The sequence below is a fragment of the Sminthopsis crassicaudata genome, chromosome 2, assembly GCF_048593235.1.
Source record: "Sminthopsis crassicaudata isolate SCR6 chromosome 2, ASM4859323v1, whole genome shotgun sequence".
NCBI classification, from domain to species: Eukaryota; Metazoa; Chordata; class Mammalia; order Dasyuromorphia; family Dasyuridae; genus Sminthopsis; species Sminthopsis crassicaudata.
This window is the reverse complement of record NC_133618.1, coordinates 430,559,965-430,584,479: the sequence shown is the minus strand read 5'-3', so window position 1 is coordinate 430,584,479 and position 24,515 is coordinate 430,559,965. Positions and strand designations below refer to the sequence as shown.

Here is a 24,515-nt window from a genome sequence, read left to right as displayed (position 1 = left end):
ACTAACGCACCAGAAGATCCTATTAGTCTTTTCTTAGTGAGGTATTTGTGTCTGTGGTCCAGCAAGATTAAGGAAAGGAAAGAGAAGGGAGTAAGTATTTATTAATCACCTACTATGTGCCAGGAACTGAGTTAAGTTATTTATAAATGTTATCTCAATTGATCTTCACAACACAAGGTAGGTACTATTATTATCCCCATTCTAAGGAAATTAAGGTTAACTTGCCCAGGGTCACACAGGTTGTAAGCATCTGAGATAGGATTTGATTTCAGTTCTTCCTGAGTTCAGATATGTCCTCAGACTCTGAACTAGCTATGTGATGCACTTAACCCTATTTGCCTATTTCCTCATCTATAAAATGAGCTAAAGAAGGAAATGGCAAACCACTCTAGTATTTTTGCCAAGAAAACCCCAAACATAGTTATGAGGAATCAGATATTGGATACAACTGAAAACCACTGAACACAACAAATACTATGTAACAAGCATTGTGTTAAATTATTTACATATCTAACTTCTGAGAGGTAGGTACCATTATTAGCTCCATTTTACAGAATTAAAAAAATAAGGATAACTTGTCTAGGATCACACAGTTTGTAAGCATCTGATACAAGTAGGATTCGAATTCAGGTATTCCTTTCTTTGGGCTCAGTGTTCTATATACTGCACTATCTGGTTGGCTTTAAAATATTTATTTCAAAAGTATCATCACAAATATAGTCATTCTAACATGTGATGCTTAATCCTTCCCCTCCCCCCCATCTCAGCCTGTGGGGAAGAGAAGGGGATTAAGTTCAAGGTTTAGCTTGGTTCCTGTAGAGCAAAGCTTCTTAAACTGTGGGTTGTAACCCCATATGGGGTCACATAACTGAATGTGAGAGTTGCAGAATTACGATTTATTATCAGTAAATGTTTGATTGGTATGCCTATTTTATATATATATATCTATAATACCTGGAGTCACATAAACATTTCCTAGATGAAAAGGGGGTTACAAATGAAAACAAATTAAGAAGGCTTGCTGTAGAGCACAGTCCCAAGTTTCAAGTCCAAATCACCCCCTCAAGTTCCAGTACCAAGCACCCTGGCATCTCTGGGCTTCCATGCTGAGCTGGTTAGCTGTAACATCCTGCTTGGAATCTTGGCTCCAAATTCGCCATGGATTAGACTCCCAACTCTGGTGGGGATCACAACCTGCTTGTGAAATTTTGAAGGACAAATGATCCAGAGAGAAACAAATAACTGTGGATCAAGAGAAACCTCAGTCTAGGGAATAAGAATGAGAGCAGAGGAAGTCCTTTCCTGCTATAAATTCAGTTCATGGTGTCTGATCATGGATGAACTGTGTTCTCCACTCTCTGAATTCAGTGGGATGAACAGGCTTACCACTTATAGATTGGCCTTCAGGTGGTGACATTTTTGGATACAATGACTTGCAAAGAACTATTTAGAGAAGTAGCATAACACAGAACATAGAGTGTTGCCCTGAAAAGCCTGGCTATTTACTAGCTGTATGGCCTTGGACCCAGTTAAATGTTCTGCCTCAATTCCTTTCCCTATAAAGTGGAGGTAATAACAATTGGATCACTTAACTTCACAAAGTTATTTTGATGGGGATAGAATGAGAAAATGTACACAAAGTATTTTGCAAACCTTAAAGCTATTGATAAATATTATTTACAATAAATGTTATCTACTGTTATGGGAAGGCTAGGGCTGGGTAGTTCCATCCTGATGAAACCAAAGACTTTTTGAAATAAGGATGAATAAAAGTGTAATGCTAGAGCAAATAATTTCTATATCTATTTTTCCCCACAATATTACTTGGTGTGTGTGAATTTGCACTTCCTAAACTCATGTTGAAAAATATGATTTATGCCAGAGATCTGGGGTTCACATTATGCTGTAACAGAACAAAATTCAGATCCAGTAACCTCCTACTCCCTTTCTCCCTTCACCATCTGATGATCGTCACTTGGCTACCTGGCTTTTTATCAATAAATGTTTGTTGATTGCTTCATTGTCAGTTTCTCAACATCAGTTTTATCCAATAGTTTGAAAGAGTGGGTTAATGATTTAGAATTTGAAGTTTTTCAGTGTCAGGTTTGTTGCCCTACAAAAGCCCTACATGAATCTTCCCTTATAGCTCAAATGATCTCACAGTCCCCTAGATGGACCTTGCCCTATCTTATCTCTATAGTTTTGCTCCTGTGGTCTCCTTGAGTCCTTACTAGACAAGCCAATTCTCTGTCTCTCCATCTTTTCTGACCTCCTTCTGTAGTCATTATTTTTCCCACTCACTGGATAAACATGGTGTAGACAGCACATTGGAGACCTGCTTTCAAAGTTCAGCATTGCCACTAATCAACAAAAATACCTTGGCCAAACAACTTAATTTTTCCCTTTGTCTCAGTCTCATCTTTAAAATGGAGATAATAATTCCTGCCCAGCCTACTTCCATTGATTGTTTCTAAACCTTTAAGATACTATAGAAGTATCAGTTGGGAGGAGGCAGGGAAGAAAGGGGGAGTAGGAGATGCAGTGAGAGAGAATCTTTATCCCATGGACCACAGAGCCATCAAAAATTTAATCAGGTCCCTGTATAAAGTGGAAAATAAAATTCACCTTTTTATAGCATTCCTATTTATTACCTTATTTAGTCTTCACAATAGCCCTGTGTTGTGAATACTCAGGGCATGAATGGAATGTTCCGCCCATTTTAAGGATGAAAGCAGTATAGCTCAAAATTAAGAAACCATCTTGTCCAAAATCATACAGCTCTTTCATGACAAGATTCAAAGCATAATATCAACTAATTAGTTTTGAGGTTGTTGTGAGCACTAGGGTGTCTGCAGAGAGACCGAGAAATATAAATTATATATATATATATATATATATATATAATATATATATATGTATATATATACATATGTGTATATATATACATATGTATATATATATATACATATGTATATATATACATATATATATATTTAAAAACTATCTGGGGACAGCTAGGTGGCTCAGTGGACAGAGCAGCAGCCCTGAAGTCAGTAGGACCTGAGTTCAAATTTGACCTCAGACACTTAACATGTCTTAGCTGTGTGATCCTGGGCAAGTCACTTAACCCCAAGTGCCTCAGCAAAACAAAAAACAAACAAAAACCTATCTGTTCTGCATTATGACTAATTAAGGGAATTGGAGACAGCAAGGACTAGAAAAGATAGTCATAGAGGAAGAGTCATTCAGAGTGAAGAAGATAAGGCAGTGACAAAGATAACAAAATTAAAAGGATTAATGACCTTAGTCATTTAACCTCTCTAATCCTTAGTTTCCTCATCTGCAAAATAGCCCTCTAAGTTTCAAAGCTTCTTAGTTTCTATAGGGTTGCATAAAAATTTCTTCAAATTGCAAAAAGGAATCACAAATGGAAAAAGGTTAAGAAGCTCTGACTTTTATATATATATATATATATATATATATATACATATATATATGTATATATGTGTGTGTATATATATATATATGTATATATGTGTATATATATATACACATATGAAGCTTTGTCATTATAAAGCTATAAATACACAGACTATATGTGTATATATACTTATATACTATGTATATAATATATATAAACTATAAATGTATATAAGTATATATGCTAAAGTGGATCAAAGCTACAAATACATTTGTACAGGTAAAAGGAATAAACATTATGTATATACTATATAGTATACATGCATGTATATTACAAATATAGAAATATATATGCATCATGTATATACTATATATATTATATATGCTACATATATTAGATATTTGTAGCTTTAACACACTGTAGCTTATATACATTTGTAGCTTATAAATACATTATAGATAGATAGATGATAGAGATAGATAAAAGGATGATTGAAAAAGAATTTAGTGCTCATCCAGCCCAAGCCCCTCATGCAGATAAGGAAACTTCAGATTATAGAAGCTAACTAACTTGTCCAGATCAAACAGGAAGTAAGTAGCAGAGCACAATTAGACTTCAAGGATTCAGAATTTCCATGATACAAGTATTTCTTTCATTGATACAAATCACTTAAGTCTGGGGTTCCTAACCCAGAAACTGACAATGAAGCAATCAGATAGATTTTAGGGAAGGGCTGTGAAGTTGAATGAAAAAAAAAAAAAATTACATCTTTCCCCTTCTACTAACTTCTAATTGAAATATAGTACTTCCTTCCATCATTTAAAAATTTTGTTCTCAGAATTCCAAAGTTTCACTGGACTGACATGAATACATGATAAACAACAACAACAACAACAACAAAACCTTAAAAACTTTTGATTTAATGAGTTCCTTAAAAATGGAGGCTTTAATAAGTTTTTAAAATAACCCCCCTAATCACAATTATCTACTTAAAAACCTTTCTGCATTTGTTGTCTGCTCCATGAATGACTATAGTCAGCACTAAACCTAGATGCAAAACCTTTCCAGTTTGGTAGGCCTCTTAGAAATAATACTTTATTAGCATAATCTCTTAGAACCAAACTTCACATTCACATCACAACTGAAGCATGAGATGAAGGCTTTAATATTTGATGTGTAGTTGGAATTTCAGGTTTTAAGTTTCCTATCAAGTTTTGTGATTTTCATTAGAAAAGCATCATCCATATTCTCCATCTGGCTGAGCCATCAGTATTGTGTTCATTATTGCTTCATTGTTCATCCACAGTGAAAAGAGCCTTCAGAGTAATATCTCCCTCTGGTGGGCTTTTCCAAAATTGCCATGAAATATTCTTTTAAAATGTGGTTATAGTTTTGAAACTATTGCTTTTGACATGGAATTTGACCAGACCTCCTGTGGCAGCTAGATGGGTCAGTGGTGTGAGTGCCAGATCTGAAGTCAGGAAGGCTTATCATCCTGAGTTCAAATTTAGCCCCAGACACTTTCTAACTATGTGATCCTAGGCAAATGACTTAATACTGTTTGCCTTAGTTTCCTCATTTGCAAAATGAACTGAGAAAGGAAATGGCAAATTACTTTAGTATCTTTGCCTAGAAAACCCTAATGGATTCACAAAACAGTGGAAAAGAATAGTGAATTAGGTGTTTGGACACCTGGGTTCTAGTCCCAGTTCCATAGTACCCCAGTTTTGTGGCCCTTTGACCAATCACTTGCTTTAAATGTATTTTAGTTCTTTACTTTGTATAATGAGTGGTTAGCCTAGATGATTGAGGGTCTAATCCAACATAAGAGTTTTCTAACCAATGTTCTCTGACTTGGCTCTAATGCTCTAATATGAGAAAGATCACTACTTTTCTTCCAGAAGCCTGCTGTACAAAACAACTCTGACTTTGTTGTGGGGTTGTCCTGGACAGCTCCTGTTTATTTAAAGACAAGCTTAAGAAGTCTGAGATATTTAGCAGCTTATGTATGAAGGTCAGACAAGGGGTCCCAGCTGCCATCTTCACTAGCTACTTTGTACCATTTTGAAGCCTACTTTTATCTTCTTATATCCACAGGCAGGAGGAAAACATTACCACCCAGCCTGTGCCAGATGTGTCCGCTGCCAGCAGATGTTCACAGAAGGAGAGGAGATGTACCTTACAGGTATGTACATCAGGGAGGCAGAGGAAGGAATGGGACACAGAATGTGTGTGTGTGTGTGTGTGTGTGTGTGTGTGTGTGTGTGTGTGTGTGTGTGTGTGCATCTGGATGAATGAAAGAAAAGCATTTACTAAATGCTTACTATGTGCCAATACCTATACCAAGCTCTGAGGATATAGAAGGCAATAGTGCCTTCAGGGAGCTTATATTCTAAAGGGGAAAATTAGAGAGACAGAGACAGAGACAGAGAGACAGACAGAGACAGGGGAGAGGGGAAGATAGAGAGAGAGACAGAGAGATAACTTGTAAGCGAAAGACCTAAACAAAAAACTGAATTCAAACAGTTAATGTATCATGGTATTTTATACAGTGTCTTTACCAAGGAACTCTAGAAATGGGAAACCAACCATAGTCAATTTTCAACAAAACTACCTTCTGTGGAAAGATAAATAGATTGATATGCAGATAGCTGGACTTATATTGATATACAGATAGTTAGACTATGACAATCATAGTCAGGGAAGTCAGGAAGATGAGAAGAAGAATATAATAGTCCATTGATACATTCCTCACCCTTATCCCGCCCCCAACCTCCAGAGATAATGGCAGTGTTGATTTAATAAAATTATCAAAGCATGAAATCTAAGGAAGGATGAACCTCTTGCAGAGCAAATGAGCAGAAAATGCTCTGGAGGAAATGAGGTTGCATGGTCTAAAGTAGTGCCAAGTAACTTGGCTCTTCCCAGGCATAGTGTCTAGAAGTCCAATTTGGAGAATAGAACAGCAACCAGTAGCAGTGAGTGGAATGACTAGCTGATAGGCTGAGTCTATCTCCCAGATTCCTTATATTGTCACTGTCCTTGCCTTTGTCTCCAAAATGCAGTCATTTTTCAGCTAGCTGTTGTGTGACGGCCACTATAACCTTCTGTGGACTTGAGACGAATCTCTCTTAGTTCCCATCACATTCTGCCTTGTATGAGTTATTCATGCTCATGTCCTCCCCACTATTCTGTGAGATTTCTGAGGGCCCAGACTAGGTTTTACTTTTTTTTTTTTTTTTGTATCTCATCTAGTGCCTAGAATTTGACTGAGGAGGATCATAATCTGTATCTTCAAATGTCTGAAAGACCATCATGGAAAAATAACAATTAGACTTCTTTCCACTGAAGTTAACAAGCAAGTAGATGATAAGAGCTGTTAAGCTCTGTATGTTAATACAGGAGCAAATTGGACATCAAAGGGCTCACTGAATCTTAGTGAGATTAGACCCATGATTGTAACCCAGATGGAAAGGTGTACTCTACTAAAAACAAAGACTATAGATAAAATGAAGGTGGGAGGGAGAATAGCATATAAATATATAGTAGATATATAGTGGTAGAGTTTTCTTATCTTGGAATTTCTTATACCATGGAAAAATCCTAAATCCAGTCCTTTTCTCCATCACTATACTTGCTGGTGTCAATGTTGTATTCCCTAAGAGAACGTAAACTACTTGAAGGTAGGGAGTGTTTAGTTGTTATCTCTTTATCTGAGTGCTTAGTAGGCCTTTCATTCATGCTTGTTGATTGATTGATGGATAATGAGAACTTTATCCAGTTATTTGAAGGGCTGTAACACTAATGATGGATTAGATATTTTTTTCCATCTAGCCATAAAAGACAGAACTAGAAGCAATGAGCAAATGCTACAAAGAGGTAATTTTAACTTAATAGAAGAAAAAATTCCATAACATCTGTTTATGTGTATGTGGGAGTGAGGGAGGAGGTGGAAGAGGGTAATGAAATGAGGAATCCAGCCTGTGATTACATATGTGTGAAGAATTCCTGGTGTAGAAACTCTACCAATACATAGTGGAGGCTCAGCTCTCATTTGAAGCCTTAGAGAGTTGTCTCAGGCACCCAGAGGGCCATAGAGTTACATAGTATGGGTCAGAGGCAAGATGTGTCTTTAGCTCTTCATCCTGCCAAGGCCAGCCCACTCTCTACTACACCCTATTGTCTGTCTTTTAACAATGAAGCTATCCTGAAGTAGGATGGTCTATCTTAGGAAAAAGCATTCAGAGAAAGGCTGGATGAGCACTTTGTCACTTGTGTCATAGAGGAGACTCCTGTTTAGGGGTGGGTTGAAATAGCCAACCATTGAGGTTTGTTCACACTCTGACATTATATCATTCTGTGACAGACAGATTGAGAGTCAACATAAGAATTTTAATGATTAGAGATTCAGAAACTTCTAATCACTGGAATTACTCAAGGCCTTACCACATTATATTGCACAAATCTTTCTAATTAAACAGAGACCAAGAGACAAAAGTGTGCTAGAACTAGCTTAAACCAGGTAGATTGAGCTAATTATTAAATTGTCAGTATGAACTTTAAAAGCTTTTTTTGTGAACTTTTTTTTCTGGGGAGCTGGTTGTTAAATATTTACTAGCATACTACTAGCTACAGAGGTTTCTATAAAATAAAGGATTGAATTGGATAGTTTATATAAGACCTGTTTTAGCACTTTAATTCTCATTTGAGTTCCAATGCTGACAATAAGTCATTTCCTATTCCTCAATTTTTTTTGAGGCATTTGGGGTAAAGTGACTTGTCTAGCGTCATACAGCTAGTATCTGAAGCTGGATTTGAACTCAGTTCCTCCTGACTCCAGGAATGGTGTTCTATTCACTGTGCCATCTAACTGCCCCCCAACATACATTTTTGACTATACTACATAAGAAATAAACCTGAATAATTTAAGAATTAGAGCCTCTCAGCCTCAGAAGGGATCTCTAAAGTCATGTAGACCAAAAACCCAGAACACTCCCTACTGCAACCCAAACAGATAAAACTATAACTTAGAAATATTTAACAAAATGAAAATACCACAAAACTTAGATAATGTTAATTTGTGGTTTTCTAAGTCAATAACACTAATGCTCTAGACCACCTTGTATTTGAAGAGAAATCTCTTGCTTGACAAGTATTCTTTCAGTCTCTACTTGAAAATAAGCACTCATCTTGTGAATTCAAATTCAGCCTCAAATGCTTAGGAGCTGTGTAACCTTGGGCTAGTCACTTAATCTGTTTGCCTCAATTTCCTCATCTGCAAAATTAGCTGGAGAAGGAAATGGCAAATCAGTTTAGTATGTTTGCCAAGAAAACCCCAAATGGGGCTACGACTGAAATAACTGGACAACAAGAGTCTATTGAATAAAGAAGTGACATAGCCAAATCTATACTTAAAAGAAAATCATTTTGTCAGTAGTATGTAGAATGAATTAGAATAAGGAGAGGCTTAAGGGAAAGAGATCAATAGGAAGCTGTTGCAAAAATGTAGCCAAAAGGTGATAAGACATAAATTAAGGTAGATCTGTAAGCAAAGGGAAGGGATTTCATAAGAGATAGATATATTTTAGAAAAAAGATTTGGCAACTGATTAAATATGTAGGGTGAGGGAGAAAAGAAATCAAGGATAACTCCAAAGTTAAGAATCTGGAAGGATGATGATATCTTTGATAGAAACAGAAAGTTTTTCTAAGAGGAATGGATGAGAGAGATAGATATTAAATTCAGTTTTGGATATGTTGAGTTTGAGATGCCTCTGGGATATCCAGTTTGAAAGGTCTAATAATTAGTTGGTAATGTGGGAATGAAACTCAAGAGAGATACAGAGACTGGAAAGATACATTATCTCCATAAAAGCTGATGAAGTCAAGAAAATAGTCTCATGAAAATTCAGAAAGAAGGCATTCAAGAGGATAAGGCAGGCAAGGGGGCCTAAAGCAGCAGAGATATAAAGAAGGATGAGGCTTGAAAAAAAATCAGATTTGGAAATTAAGAAACTATTGGTAACTTGAGAGAGAAATTTTAGTTGAAAGCTAAGTTTGGAAGAGGAAATGGAAGTTGTGAACATAAACAGCTTTTTCTAGGAGTTTCCTTAAGAAAAGGAGAAATACAGATGATAGTTTAAGAGAATGGTAGAGATTAGTGAAAGTTTTCAAGTCATGTGAAAGACTTGAGTATGTTTGAAGTTAGTATAGAAAGAACTTATAGATAAAAAGGGATTTAAAAAGGGTTGATTGAGGGGGCAAGCTGCTCAATTGTTCCAGTTCTCACAACTAATACTTAAGTAACATGATATCCAATCTTCTTTTTCATAGAGATTCTTCTTCACTGAATAACTTCTAGTAAGGTCCCCCCCAGCTCCAAGATTCTATGACTAATATTTTTATAGTTTCATAATAATTTCAATATCATTAACAAAATTCTGTAATATTCACTCTGGGAGGGACCTTAAAGATGATCAAGTCCAAACTCCTCATTTTAGAGATGACCTAAGGGGATGGGGAAGAGTTTCTTGCCCAGAGTTTCTTTCTGAGAATCATAAAGACTGAGGGTAGATTTTAGAGGCAGTCAGGTGGGATTCTGGTTCTCCCACCTACAAAGCCAATGGTTTTTTCCCATTTCTTCAGACTATTAGGCCATGAAGTCTTTAAAGTGTTTCCCTTAGTCTCTATGTGAATCCTACTTCCCCACAACCACCCATCACCACACTTGCAGGAAAAGTTCTTCCTGATTGTGCAATGGTATAGGCACAACTGGGAATAATTCCAGGTATTAGAGAAAAAAATGTTTTCAAGGGTAAACATCTGTTTCTATCCACTCCCTCACTCCCTTTTCCACCCTCACCCCCCTCTCCACCCAGGAACGCTGGATTTTTGGAAAAAACAAATCTGATGATGATGAGGGCTGCTCTACCTAGCTCTGGGTTAGTCCTACCTTATGTCAGGATTAATCAACTACTGATTGCTGGATTCCTGGGACTTCTGACTTGTGTCAGAATAATAACTCACATTTATATTATGTTTTAAGATTTGTAAAGCCACAGGTATGTATGTGTGTGTATCCAATTAGAGCAGATAGAGGAGATGAAATGAGAAGAGATGATATATAACCTCATTTGATCCTCAAAATAACACTGAGTTGTATGGGCTATTATTATTGCCATAAGACTCAAGTCTGAGAGAAATTGTTTATTGTAACTAAGATGTGATTTGAACTATGGTCTTCCAGAGTATAAAGCCAACACTCTATCCTCTTATGACAAGAGAATATTATTGCAAAGATATAGGTGATAGGAAAAAAAGGGAAAAAATATATAGGTGATATTGAGTCAAAGAGTCATCATCATCATCTTCAAGTCATTGTGTTTACAACAAATCTAGGGCCTTCAGGCACTTGTCAGAACAACTCAATGTACAAGACTTTCCCAGAATTATAGAGCAGAGGGTAACATTAGGCATCTGATAAAAGCCACTGGGACCTAGCCCCAAAAGTATGCTGCTCTGTCATAAGGAGGTGTTACCTAGTTCTCTTATTCTACCTTCCATCAAAATACTCAATTCTTCCAATAAAGGACCATTTTAATGATACCAGCCAGAGGTCTATGCTTTTCCTGCTTTTACACGGTCTCTATAAGCAGGAGAAATGGATGTTCATGCTGGAACCATTGGCAGTAACTAACAAAGTGATACCTTCTTACTCTTACATTTGAACTTCCATGTCTTCTGAATATACTACCATCCTGCTTTTCCCTTGACCCTTGACTTTGAACTTCATGATCTATCACATAAATGTCTGAACTTGGAAGGTTACTAGAGTTCCAGGCTCACTCTATCACGGCGGTCAGTCTAGATGACTGGGGATGTGGAAGTTGATACAAAGGGGCTAAGAGAGATGAAACCAAATCATTTAGAAATTTAGGTAGGACAGTGGTTAGGGATAGAGTGCTGGACTTGGTTGGAGTCAAGAAGATCTAAGTTGAATCCTGACTCTATCATTCTTCTTAGCTATGTGACCTGGGAAGGCTACCACAGATAAATTTCCTCATCTGTAAAATGGGAACATTAGCTCCTACTTCACAGGATTATTGGAAGGATGAAATGAGGTAATTAAATGCTTTGCAAACCCTAAAAGGCAATCTTAATGTTAGCTATTATTATTTGTGGGAGAAACCTGGGTGAAATTCAAGACATAAGGGAAAGTCAGTCAGTCTAGGACAGAGATTCAATTAAGGTCACTCTAGCTGGAAGACTTGATTTATTTGCATTTTCCATCAAGCTTTTAAATGTACCAGACCTCAGAGTCAGCTTATTATTTATAATGAAAAAAAGCACCAGATTGGGGGGGTGGAAGAATCAGAGATCTTAGATTTGTAGCTCAGCTCTGTTATATATTACATGCATGACTTTGGACAAGTGTCTCCCATTCTGAGTCTCAGTTTCCCCATCCAGAAAATTGGGACATTAGATTAGATAATTCAAAGATCTCTTTCAGTTTTAAATCCTATAATGTAATCACCATACTCAGGGATAACTCTAGTCTTTTCCCAAAAAATTTAAGGTCAAATTTCTCTTTGGTTCACACCCTCTCATTCCTGTCCTTCCAACTGACTTTTTTTGTGATATTCTAGCACCTAGCTTTGACGTGACCCTACAGTTTGATTGCAGGTCCCAGGTTTTCCTGGTCTTATCTATCCTATTACTTTCTGAGTCCTAGTGCCAAAGAAACATGGTGTAATGCTGACTCCTGATGGAGACAGATGCTGAAAGAGTTAAGCTATGCAATATAGCTAGTTGGCTTTATAATAGAGTGCAAGATTCCAATGTCAAACCTAACCCAGAAACAGCTTTGGGGGTGGGAGGTATTTTCTTCCCTGCATTTACGAAGGGTTTGTCACCTAATAAGCCCAACATTCTGGCTTCTGGGAGAGGGGCTATAATTACAGGGTTCTCTCCCTCCCCCACACATAGAGAGTTCATCTGTCCCAGGCTCTCTCTGCCATAGGGGAAGTAGAGTGACTCCCAAAGCTTGGGGGCTGTGTATGCCTGGCTATCTGTCAGTGCCATGCCAACTCTGGGGGCTGTGTGGGTGGCAGGGAGGGTTGCCCTTGCCAGCAGCAGTACACGTGACTGTCATTGGCACCTCTCACTGCCAGTGTACTGAGGCCCACACAGCAACTCCCAACAGTGGAAAGAAAATCATTCCATCCAAGGCAATGGGAATGAATGGGCAGAACCAAGGAGACAAGACTTGAGCCCCAATTCTGCCAATAACTCACAATGGCACCTATGAAAAATTGCTTAGCCTTTCTGGGCATTTTTTTTAAAATCAGGAAAAAGAAGTTACAGACATTAAATTATCTCTGAGGTCTTTCCCAACTCTAGCACTCAATGTTCTTTTTGTTGTTGTGTTTAAAATCTGGCATTTAACAGCATATATAACGTTATTTAGTATCCAACTGTATATATAGTTAATGACCACAAATATAATCAGAGGAATATATTGATTGTTAAATATAACAGATAATCTGGAAGTAGAAGAGTTATTGAACCATAGACTATGAAATTGGAAGGCACCATAGAGAACTTCATAATGATAATTAAAATAATATACATGGAAGGTTTGCAAAGTGCTTTTAATTACATTATCTCCTTGGATTTTCATAATAACCCTGGGATTTATGATACTCATTTTGTAGATGTGGAAATTAGATCTCAAAGAAACTACTTGACAAGGGACACATAGCTAGTAAGTGTCTAAGGACAAGATTTGAATCTAGACCTTCTTAAATCCAAATCCAATCATCTATTAACTCTTCCAAGACATTCATTTTATACATCACTTTGCAATTGAATAAACTGAATCCTCTGGAGATGAAGTGACCTGTCCTGGGTCCCACAGCCAATAAGTGACTGAAGGATGTTCAAGATGTAGAAATTTCCTGACTCCTAATCCAGGATTTTTTCCACTTCCTGCTATTTTCCACTCACCTCACAAATGAAAGCTTTATTTCTATCTGACAAGGGTATATAGCCTGGGATCCATGAACTTTAAAAAATATATATTTTGATAAAGTATTTCGATATATATAATTGGTTTCCTTGGTAATCCTATGTAGGTAGCATGGTAGAGTATTGGTGTTATAGTCATAAAGATCTGAATTAAAATTCTATCTCAAATAGGTACTTAGTGTGACTGTGGGCAAATTACTTAACATTTTTTGCCTCAGTTTTCTCATCTCAGGTATTATTGATTCAGAGGCTGGATATCGAATTGCTATATCCCAATGCTGCTCCTTTATCTGTTTACAGGTATGGAAATCACAGGGTTTTTTTTTTTAGCATTATTACTTAGATCACCAGTAGGTAAGCTTTGGGCATATGGAAAGAAAATTAATTTGTAAAGTAGTCATTCTCTCATATTGCCTCCCAAGGTAGACCTATATCTATATAGGGGCAGCTAAGGGGCTCTATGGATAGAACACCAGCCCTGAAGTCAGGAAGACCTGAATTCAATTCTCTTAACACTTCCTAGCTGTGTGAACCTGGGCAAGTCACAACTCCAATTGCCTCAGCAAAAAGAAAAAAAAAGGGGGGGGTAATAATAGTAATAGTCCCTACATATAAAGCAAACCTCAAAGAGTTAAATATAAATATAAATTATCTATACTTTTATTTTTATACATCTAAAAATATGATTCTGAGAAAAGGACCACAGACTCCCCTAGATTTCTAAAGAAGTCTATGATGCCAAAAAATTTAAAATTCCTGCTTTATTTGATTTTTTATTTTCAGAGAAAGAGGGAAATATCAGACCTGGTTTCTTTGACATAGGGAACATCTGCAAAGTGTAAATGACATCTACTCAGTTTTATGTTTCCTAGGGCATTGAGGGGTTCAATAATTTGCCCAGGGACACAACACTAGTATGTCAGAGATAAGGCTCAAACCCAGGTATTATTGATTCAGAGGCTGGATATCGAATTGCTATATCCCAATGCTGCTCCTTTATCTGTTTACAGGTATGGAAATCACAGGGTTTTTTTTTTTTTAGCATTATTACTTAGATCACCAGTAGGTAAGCTTTGGGCATATGGAAAGAAAATTAATTTGTAAAGTAGTCATTCTCTCATATTGCCTCCCAAGGTAGACCTATATCTTTTGCAAATGAGTTTGGAAGAACCATTATTCAGAAGGGGGAGTGTCAGTAGAGGCCATTTTGGAATATGCAGCTTGATTAGTTTGAGCCTTTCCTTTGGACCATTAAATAAAGTCTCTTTCAGCCCTAACATTCTATCGTGTACAATCCCCCGAAAATCAGACATCATATAATCCAAGTCTGATTCTAAATCCAGAAGACTTCAGGGTATTCTTCATATGCCAGTTGTACTTAAATAATGGATAGTGACCTTCCTCATCACCCATAACACTCCCAGTCCCAGAATCTACCATAAAAGGGCCAGGAAGGAGGCAAGCTCTTTAAGAGTCAGGCTGGAACAGTCCCTACTTTGTTATGCCTCCAGAATGGGGAAGAAGCCAGAAAAAGAAGAGACAGGCGGGGTCCTTGTGTTTTATTTCTGAGTGTAACCAAAGTTCCTTTTTATTTTTTTCCTCCTTGTTATCCACATGACCTCCCTAAGAGGTCATCAGTATTCATTTCCACCATTTATAGTCGAGGAAAACAAGGCATGGGAAGAGTTCAAAGTAGTAATCATTATTCAAGAAGTCCTTGCTCTTAAAAGAATAGAGCCATAGAAATGGGACCACAGAGCCCAAATTCTTTATTTTACAAATAAGGAAACTGAGGCTTAGAGAGAGGAAGTAATTTACCTAAGGGCACATAGAAGTTTACTGGTATATGGGAATTTAATACTGAGATCTATTGATACCCAGATCAAGGCTCTTTCAAGGATACCACAAAGATGCATAAAAGATCGCTCAATCAAACAAATGAAAATCTGAAATTGAATTCTCAGTTACTTTTTAGCTCTGAAATTCAATGTTTTATGTCCAAAAGTCTTTTCTAGCTTTCAAAGCATTTTCTATATTTCAATACTATATGTTTGAAGGTCTCTTCTAGCCTATGACACTTTGTAGTTTTGTTCTAAGCTCTCTTCCAGTACTGACATTCTATATACTAAAAGCCCTTCTGACCCCAACATTCTATGTTCTAAGGGCCTTACTGACTTTAATATTCTATGTTCTAATGTCCCTCCCAGCTGACATATAATTTCATAATAAAATCTGAAAGGGAATTATAAAAAGCATAAAGTACTATCCTGGAAAAATCTCAGATATGAAGACCTAAAGGAAGAAGCCCAAGAGGCATGAAAATAAGAATTGATGCTAGATGTTGATGCTAGGCTATTGTCAGATTTCTGGTTGTTTCTATGGAGAGATTGGGGTTCAAGGCCCATGAAATTATCTCTAATAACTGCAAATTCCTCCCCAGAATATTAATGAAACTGCTAAAGTATGGAGAGATACTCAAGCTGATAAAACTACAGATCTTTCAAATAACTATAGAACATCTATAAATAAAGCAACAACAATATTAATAGCTCACATTTCTTTGTGAATATCAGATATACAAGTCACTGTTTTCCCACAATTCTATGGATATAGATAAGATAGGTACTATTATGACCATTTATGATAATTTTACTGAGACCAAAGAGCTAAAGTAATGTGCCCAGGGTCACATAACTACGAAGTAATAGAACTGTTACTTGAAATCAGGTCTTCAGAACCTAAGTCCCGTTGTTTTTGTTTGTTTTTTATCATTCTTCTGACTTAACATTAGTCTCCAGCCAAATTGGCTACTAACTATTCCTCAAAACACCTTGTACTTGTGACATCTGTATCTTTGCTCACACTATTCCATCTCCCTGAAATGTTCTTCTGCCCATCCCTAACACAACATTATTGCTTAGGAAAATCCTTCTTTCCTTCCATATACAGTTCAGACATCACTTCCTATGTGAAGCCTTATTTGATCTTCCCAATAAGACATGATTATTCTTTTGTATGAATCTTCTCATTGTCCTATAGTTATATTACTTATATCTATATACATGCTGGCTTTTTTATATGATGCCTTATTTTATTTTTCCTATTGAACTGAGAATTCTGAGAGTCAACACCATGTCTAATTTACCTTTTTATCCATGAACTTGGATTCAAAGCTTTAGCTCTACTATTTATTTCACAGTGAAAATAACTTTTCTAACCTGGGCTTCAGTTTCCTTATTAATGAATGAAAAAAGTCATGATTAAGCATTTGCTGTGTATCAGCACTGGAGATGCATATATAAAAAGCAAGAAATTCCCAGCCTTCAAGGAGATGACATTTTAGATAAGAAAAACAATATACATATTGAAAGTAGGGGCCAAAGAATGATAGAATAAAGAGTGTCAGGTGTGCAAATCACAACACTAGTGGATAAGTGGGAACCATAGCAAATTCAATTGTCATATCTTTTCCAGAAATAATGGTTGCATTATCTAAAGCCTTTCCATAAAAAAGCAGGGAAGATCAGGAGGGAGAAGGCATATGTGCAGCGGGCAAGCAAGTGGCAAGAACATGGTCAAAGTAGATGATCAAATAGTATGTGAAACGTGGTCTGAAGTCTGAGGCTGCCTACATATAGTGGGTCATATATATCACTAGAATATGAGTTTTGAACTAATTATCTTCAAGGTCTCTTTTAGCTCTAAATCTAATACTATGGCCTATCACTCATAGAATATCAGAGAAGGGAAGAACCTTAGAAATTATGTTGTCTAACATATATCAGAGCAGAAATATCCTCTCTAGTATCTCTTACTAGAGAAGCTTCCAACAACAGGGAGCTCGTGACCTCTTGATGCAGGCCATTGAACTTGAGTCAGTCCTGATTGGAAAATGTTTCCTTGTAATGGGCAAAATTTTCCTTATGATGGGCTTCCAGTCCTATTAGCATCCCTCACATAGACGACACTGCCCTGTAGTGTCAAACAAAATAAGCCTGATCCCTCTTTTCACCCTTTCAATCCCATTCTTCCAGTAGTCTAATTTTTAAGCTAAACATCCCCATTTCTCTTAGTCAACTTTGGTATGATATTCTGGTCATTTTCCTCTAAACAAGTTCTGCCACATTGATGTATTCCTTCTGTTTTGGCACTCAGAATTGCTCACAACAGTCCAATTGTGGTCTCATCAGGGCAGAGGACAACAGAACTATCACTGCCTTCTACTTCCACATTGGAAGCTAGGCTTCTATTCCTGCAGTCTCAGATTGCATGAGCTGAATCAATTTGTTGAATGAATAAATGAGTGAGTGAATCAGTGATGAATTAATTGGGATGGAAAGCATAGAATAAAAATGAATTTGGACATCTCTAAATGTGTGTTGTTCTCCTGGATTGCTAGGTTCTGAGGTATGGCACCCTATCTGTAAACAGGCAGCCCGGGCAGAGAAGAAATTAAAGGTAAGCACATTTAGGTAATGCCAAATGATGGGGACTTAGAGGTATCCCTGGTTCCCCAACCACTGTCAGAATCCATGTGAATGGATACAGCCCACCTGGCACCTGACATAGGTGCTAAAACAGAATCCCACTCCTACTTACTAGCTCTGTGAGCTGGGACAAGCATTTTACTTCTCTCTGTCATCTGTAGAGGAAATGAGCTAGGTAAAGTCTAATTCAAGGTTAAATCTGTAATGGTATGTATCCAGGGGACTCTAATATCCTCAGATTGACTCCCAATTTAGTACTCACCTCTATTTTACACAGTAGGGATAATTTAGTGGAAACAATATGAGAGTCAAAGTATCAACTTTTGTATCCTGTTTTGATACTTAATTACTGATCACTTCCCCATCCTGTGTACCTCCTTGCATAGGTGACATGGTGGATTAGAGATATGGACATGCTTTTTACAAAATGATTTGATTTAGAGATTTTATGGATATGGAGATAGAAAGACCAGTGTTCAAATCTCATTTCAGACACTTAATAGTTGTGTGAGCCTGAGCAAGTCTTTTAATTGCTCCCATACTCAGTTTTCTTATCTGCAAAATGGGAATAATAACAGATCTTACCTTCAGGATTGTTGGGAAGATTAAATATAAAAGAGATAAAAATATAAAGTTCTTTGAAAACCTTAAAGCATTTTATAAATCTTATCAATTATTACTATTATCATGGTTATTATCCCTATTCTCATCTAAAAGTAGACCATTTGAAATCTCTTCCAAATTTAAATCTTGTTAAACCTTAGTGGTTACAGGAGAGTTGAAGTATATATAATTTTTTTTGCCTTTCCATTTTTTAGTAGCCCAGATGAGCCACTGACTTATCCCTTCCTCATGAGAGAATCTGATATGATTAATAACAATTTATTGCCTGTACAGAACATTTTCTTGTTTAAAAAGCTTTCTCCTCCCATTCACTGCTTCATTTGATCCTCACAATAGCTTTGTAGGGCAGTTCAGAGTTTGGTTTGTTTTTTATTTGTTTTGTGATGGAGCTAGAACCCAGTGCTGTTGTCAAAGTCCATTGGAAGGAATTAGCCCTCCCCTGTTAGATTTTACCCACTTTAAGAGAAGGATACTGTATAGTCATGTACTCAAAAGTCTAGTCAGACTAACCTCAGGCTGGTTCTCATTTGTATTCCCTAAGCAACTAGAAACAGCCCTTGATTCCCTCTTGCCTTCCTCACCAATTTGCCTCCCAGCCACACACATTGACCAGAACAGATTGTTACTAGGGATCCTGGTTGTCCCAGAAAAACAGAAGACAAAATTAATCTACTTGAGGCCAAAGTCGGAGGTGCTGACCTCCAGGAGTTATTCATAAGTAAGGAGAGCATTGGGTCTGCCATTAAACACCAGGGTGGCAACTTCCTCAGGATTCCAATTTCCATTTAAGTTCCCTTACTCTACATACATCAGGGTATCCTCTCCTCAGCAAGATTGTTGAGAATCATCCAATTGGTTCTGTTGCAGATTTATACAGTGTCTCACCCACTATATTAACTAGTTTGGGGAATGGGATTAGAAACAGTTGATCTCAGAAAAACCACAGTTCTGCCAAATCAGAGAAAATTCAAAATCTGAGGCAAGGAAGACAACTGGATCTAGAGATAAGAGACTTTTCTTTGACACCTATTTCTGCTTCCCTTAGGATAATTCCCTTCTTTGAATTTTTTTTTCCTCTTCTAAAATGAAAAGATGGAACTAGATGATTCCAGCCTCAAATCCTGTAATCCTATGACTTCTTTTCTAAACTCCTCTTCTATATGAAAGAGCCACAGCAGTGGAAGCTCCGCTGACATCACTCATGCTGCTTTCTTGAGGAAGTAATTGTCTGAGTATCCACCCAGTGACTGCCCAATTCCCTCTCAATGTCTCTCCTTAGAAGAGCAGTTGCCAGACTCATGTGTTTTTTGAAAACTGTAAAACTATTGCCAGTTCATGAGTCATCCTTACAATTAGTCCCAATCAAATGTTTTAGGTTCTTATGTCATAAAATCCTTCACTAAATAATAATAATATTATATGTCATTATATAGATGATATAACCCAAGGAAATATTTGGATTGTTACATAGCAAATTTTCTATTAAATAGTTACATATATATACACATACATACATGTATACATACATATACATACATATATGAATATATATAGTATATATAATTTCTATATGATGGTATATATTATATACAATCATGTAATAATTATATAGCACTTTAAAATTTGTAAAGCATTTTATAGATACCAACTCATTAGATTCCTGAACAACCCTATGAGTTAGATGCTATTATTATCCCCATTTTATAGATGAATAAACTTAGACAGAAAGATTGATTGTCATTGATCAAAATGGTTAATATTTAATAATAACTAAAATTTATATACTGTTCTAAGATTTGCAAAATGCTATACAAACACACATATATACTATATATGCATATGTGTGTACATTATGTATGTATATACACACACCTCATTTGCTTCTTAATACTACCTGTGAGGTAGGTAATATTATTTCCCACATTTTATAGACAAGGAAACTGAAACCAAGTTTGCCTGGAGTCACATAGTAACAGTAATAGCTAATATTATATGGTGTTTTAAGATTTGCAAAGCTCTTTACATATATTTTCATATCACTTCACAAGTCCATGTAATATTATGTTATATTATTGTTATGCCCAAGGCTATGAGGCTAAATGATTAAGAGATTTATACTGATTTATATAGTTAGTAAGTGATAGAGGCAGTACTCATACTTAATTTTTCTGACTTCCAGTCATAAATCTACTAGTTACCTTTTCGTACCTCCTCATGAATAGAACTAGGATTCATGGAGCTTTTTTCAATAGAGAACAAATTTTAGTACATAGCTGATTCCAAGCTGCAGACATTCAGTGACAAAACATGGGTCTCTTATCCAATAAGCAGTCTATCTAGCTCCAGAGAAACTCATCATCAGTAGATTATTCAACAGAAAATGAAGTCTTTGGGATACAAAAAGTCATCAAGACACTCACTAAGGCATGGATAGGGCTGCTGTTCATATCAGTGGAAAAGCAACCTTAACAATGAGACCACAAATCCAAGAAGCATGGAAGGAAGGAAGGAAGAAAGGAAGGAAGGAAGGAAGGAAGGAAGGAAGGAAGGAAGGAAGGAAGGAAGGAAGGAAGGAAGGAAGGAAGGAAGGAAGAAAAAAAATAGAGAAAGAAAAAAAGAAACAAAGAAAAGAAAGGAAAAAACTTCTAATGTCTCATCTTAGTATGGAAGTAATCCTCTTGTGCTCCTAAAGTACCTGTACCAATAGCATTCCAACTCTGGAAGGATCTATCAAGTTGGACAGCCCCAGCCATAAATCATATGGCTATTGCTGAAGGATAGGCTAATTGTCTGAAAGATAGGCTAGCTAATTCTTGTACCTGGGTCATGACCAAGAGGGTTGGCCACCTAAGAACAAATTCTTAGGCTCATAGTAATTTTTGAAGTAATTTGCTTATGTGTGAAGAGATTATGATCTGTAAGGAGTACCCTTATCCACTTGGATTCCAGAATTTTATAAAGTATTAAATATATCATAAGGAATGTATATAGTGTAGAATTACCACTATGTTTACTCAGATTCTATATGTTCATTATATATATATATATAACTAGGAAATAAGCATTAACAAATTAGTAAAGGTGGTGGTGGTAGTGATGATGGTTAAGGTGATGATATTGATGATGATTATGAAAATGAAGACTCTTGATGATGTTTTTAAGAATTTTAAAAGTATAGTTCATTTTCTTCTTTTATTCTCCAATCAGTCCTGTGAAGTAGGTAATGCTAGAATTATTATTCCCATTTCAGAAATGATTAAATTGTAACTTAGGGAGGGGAAGGGAGTTGGCCAAGATTCTACAGTGAATATATTGCAGATCTAGGATTCAAAATGAGATTTCAGGGTTACCAATCTTGAGCTATTTTTTGCTGATAGATAGAATTAATGTATTGTTGATTGATCTGAAATCATAAGGTTAACTTCCAATGAGCAAGTCATTTGATCTTTTTATTAACATAAGGAAGACCTCACTAAGCATCTAATGATAAATTAAGAATACAATCAAATCTAAATTCTCTCAAAAGAATTTATATCTTTTCATTTTAACTCATTAATATTTAGATACTGATAAGGATAGGGATCATATTTTGATAACTAGTTGTTAATAATAGAAAAATGCAGGAAAAATGCAAAACTGGATCCAAACAGTTTTTAATATCTCAGATTTTCTAAAAGATTTCAGCTTGGACAAGCCAGGACCCTTAGGGGGGAATCTAGAGTAATGATCTCCAAGTATTCTTGAATGCAATCTAAATTGTGTACATGTATTTATTTATAAGTTATATGGATATATTAATAATTATATAATTATACATTATGATGTATATATTATAAACATTATAAAACACACAAAATCCAGAAATTTTAAAAGAATTCAATAGAGATTAAATAATATTTGATCCTAGAGTTAATAGGGAACCATTATACAAGTTTATTAAGTAATGATGTGATATGAAAAGATCTAGATTTTAAGAAATAATTTCCACCCTGTGTGGAGGCTGATTGAAATGGAAAAACATGAGTCAAGGAGATCAATTCAGAGACTATTGAAATTTTTCAGGCAGGAAGTGATTCAGGGCTTGAACTCAGGTGGTTTGTGAGTTTGAGAAGAAAGATGTGGATGTAGGTGGTGCAGTGGATAGAGCACTGGGCCTGGAATCAGGAAGACCTGAGTTCAAATTTGGCCTTAGACACTTACTATGTGACTCTGGGCAAGTCATTTAACTCTGTCTCAGTTTTCTGTAAATGGGCTTAAGAAGGAAATGACAAACCGCTCCAGTATCTTTGCCAAGAAACTTCAAATGAGCTTACAAAAAGTCAGATATAATTAAACAACAAACTTTAAAAGAAATAACACATTTTGACAAATGATAAGCTCTGTGGAGTAAGAATGAGGTCTCCTCAGTGACATTGAGATTTTGAATGTGGATAACTGGAAAGATAGTGGTGCCCTGAACAGTAAAAGAAAGTTAATGAGGGGGATGGGGTTGAGAGCAGAGATAATGTAATGAGATCTGTGATGCAGACTACAGATACCATTAAATATGAAAAGGAATGGAGAAGAGGGTCTTGTTCATCAGCTTCTCTCCCAAAATACAAAGACAGCCAGGGGATACCTGCTGTAGGTAATTGAAGTGATCTTGAAAGAAAGAATGTGTGTGTGGTTGAGGGATTGGAGGCAGATCATGATATTACTTTCCCAATAGTGCATGTGCTGTTGCAGGTGTGTGTATGTGAGAGGGGGGCACTTTGGGACATAATTTCCCTGAGAAGTTCATAAAAGCAAAAAGGAATAGAATGGTAGTTTCCACTATGAAGAACAAGTTGTGCTGGAGTTAACTTGTATTATCTAATAAGAGCCAATTTTAAATTTTTTCATGTGAACATTTATTGGAAATTGGCAAAAAAAGTCAGGACTTGATTTATTGTCTTGTTGACTGTCTAGAATTAAGAAAATGATGGAGAAATGTTAATAATGTAGAATAAACCCAAAGGTGTATCTTGTTTTCAGTCATTTGTTAAATAGTTACCAACACACTCCTAAGAGTCTAAGAAATGTGGTAGTAGGATGAGGAACACAACCCATCTTCCTACCCTCCAGCTAGTTGATTATTTACTTCTTGGGATCATATCCCTTTTAAAACCATTGATATAGCATCTCTGTGCTATGTATTCAAAAGCCCTCACCCTTCTCTTTTCTTCTCACAGCACAGGAGGACTTCTGAAACTTCCATCTCTCCACCTGGCTCCAGCATTGGGTCCCCCAACAGAGTCATCTGCGTATGTATCCCTTCTGGAACTCAGATGTGACATCCATCCAGCCCTTTTGTGTCCCCTGGGCTTTTTTCTAGGTTGTCAAAAGAGGGAAAATGGAAGTGGTTTGAGGACAATAATAGTATCATTGGCAAGAAGGCAAACAAATTCATATACTTCACAAAAACCAGAAGAGATAAGCTTAATGTTAACAAAACTTCAGATCTAAAGCATAAATATTCAATTTTTGCTATGCACTGTGCCCTGGGTATACAAAAACAAAGCTCCTACTCTCAAGGAGCCTATAAATCTCATGTTGGGCAAATCACTTCCCATCTATGGGCCTCAGTTTTTTGATTCTGTAAAATGAGAAAGCTGGACTATATAATCTCTAAGGTCCCTTTTAGCTTTAACTTGTGAATTTTTGTTAAGAGCATTTGGCATAAGAGAAAATGAGTTTTAGCAAGAGGCTATAGATATAGGGGCCAAACCAGGGAATAGGATGACACAAGATAGAATGGAGTAAAGGCATATTCAAGTCAGACCAAACAGAGTTATGTTTGTCATCTTTTATTCTTTGTGCTATCCAAATCTTTTAGGGGCCCAAAGTAGTCCAAATTTGTGATATATGGAAGAAAGGGACCAAGCTAGTAAATTTCCAATGGGCAAGAATTTAATAAACTCACAGACTTTAGGGAAATCT

The 24,515-nt window shown here is 36.4% G+C and overlaps 1 protein-coding gene across 8 annotated transcripts in view; it reads left to right on the top strand.

Annotated features, from left to right (window-relative positions):
* The window catches only part of ABLIM3 (actin binding LIM protein family member 3), a 168,775-nt gene that overhangs the window by 107,738 nt on the left and 36,522 nt on the right, over positions 1-24,515 (top strand). For all 8 annotated transcript variants that reach the window (XM_074292126.1, XM_074292127.1, XM_074292128.1 and 5 more), the window contains exons 7-9: positions 5,519-5,606; positions 17,846-17,904; positions 23,768-23,839. In XM_074292126.1, the coding sequence (XP_074148227.1) occupies positions 5,519-5,606; positions 17,846-17,904; positions 23,768-23,839 (219 nt within the window). The remainder of the gene's footprint in view (positions 1-5,518; positions 5,607-17,845; positions 17,905-23,767; positions 23,840-24,515) is intronic.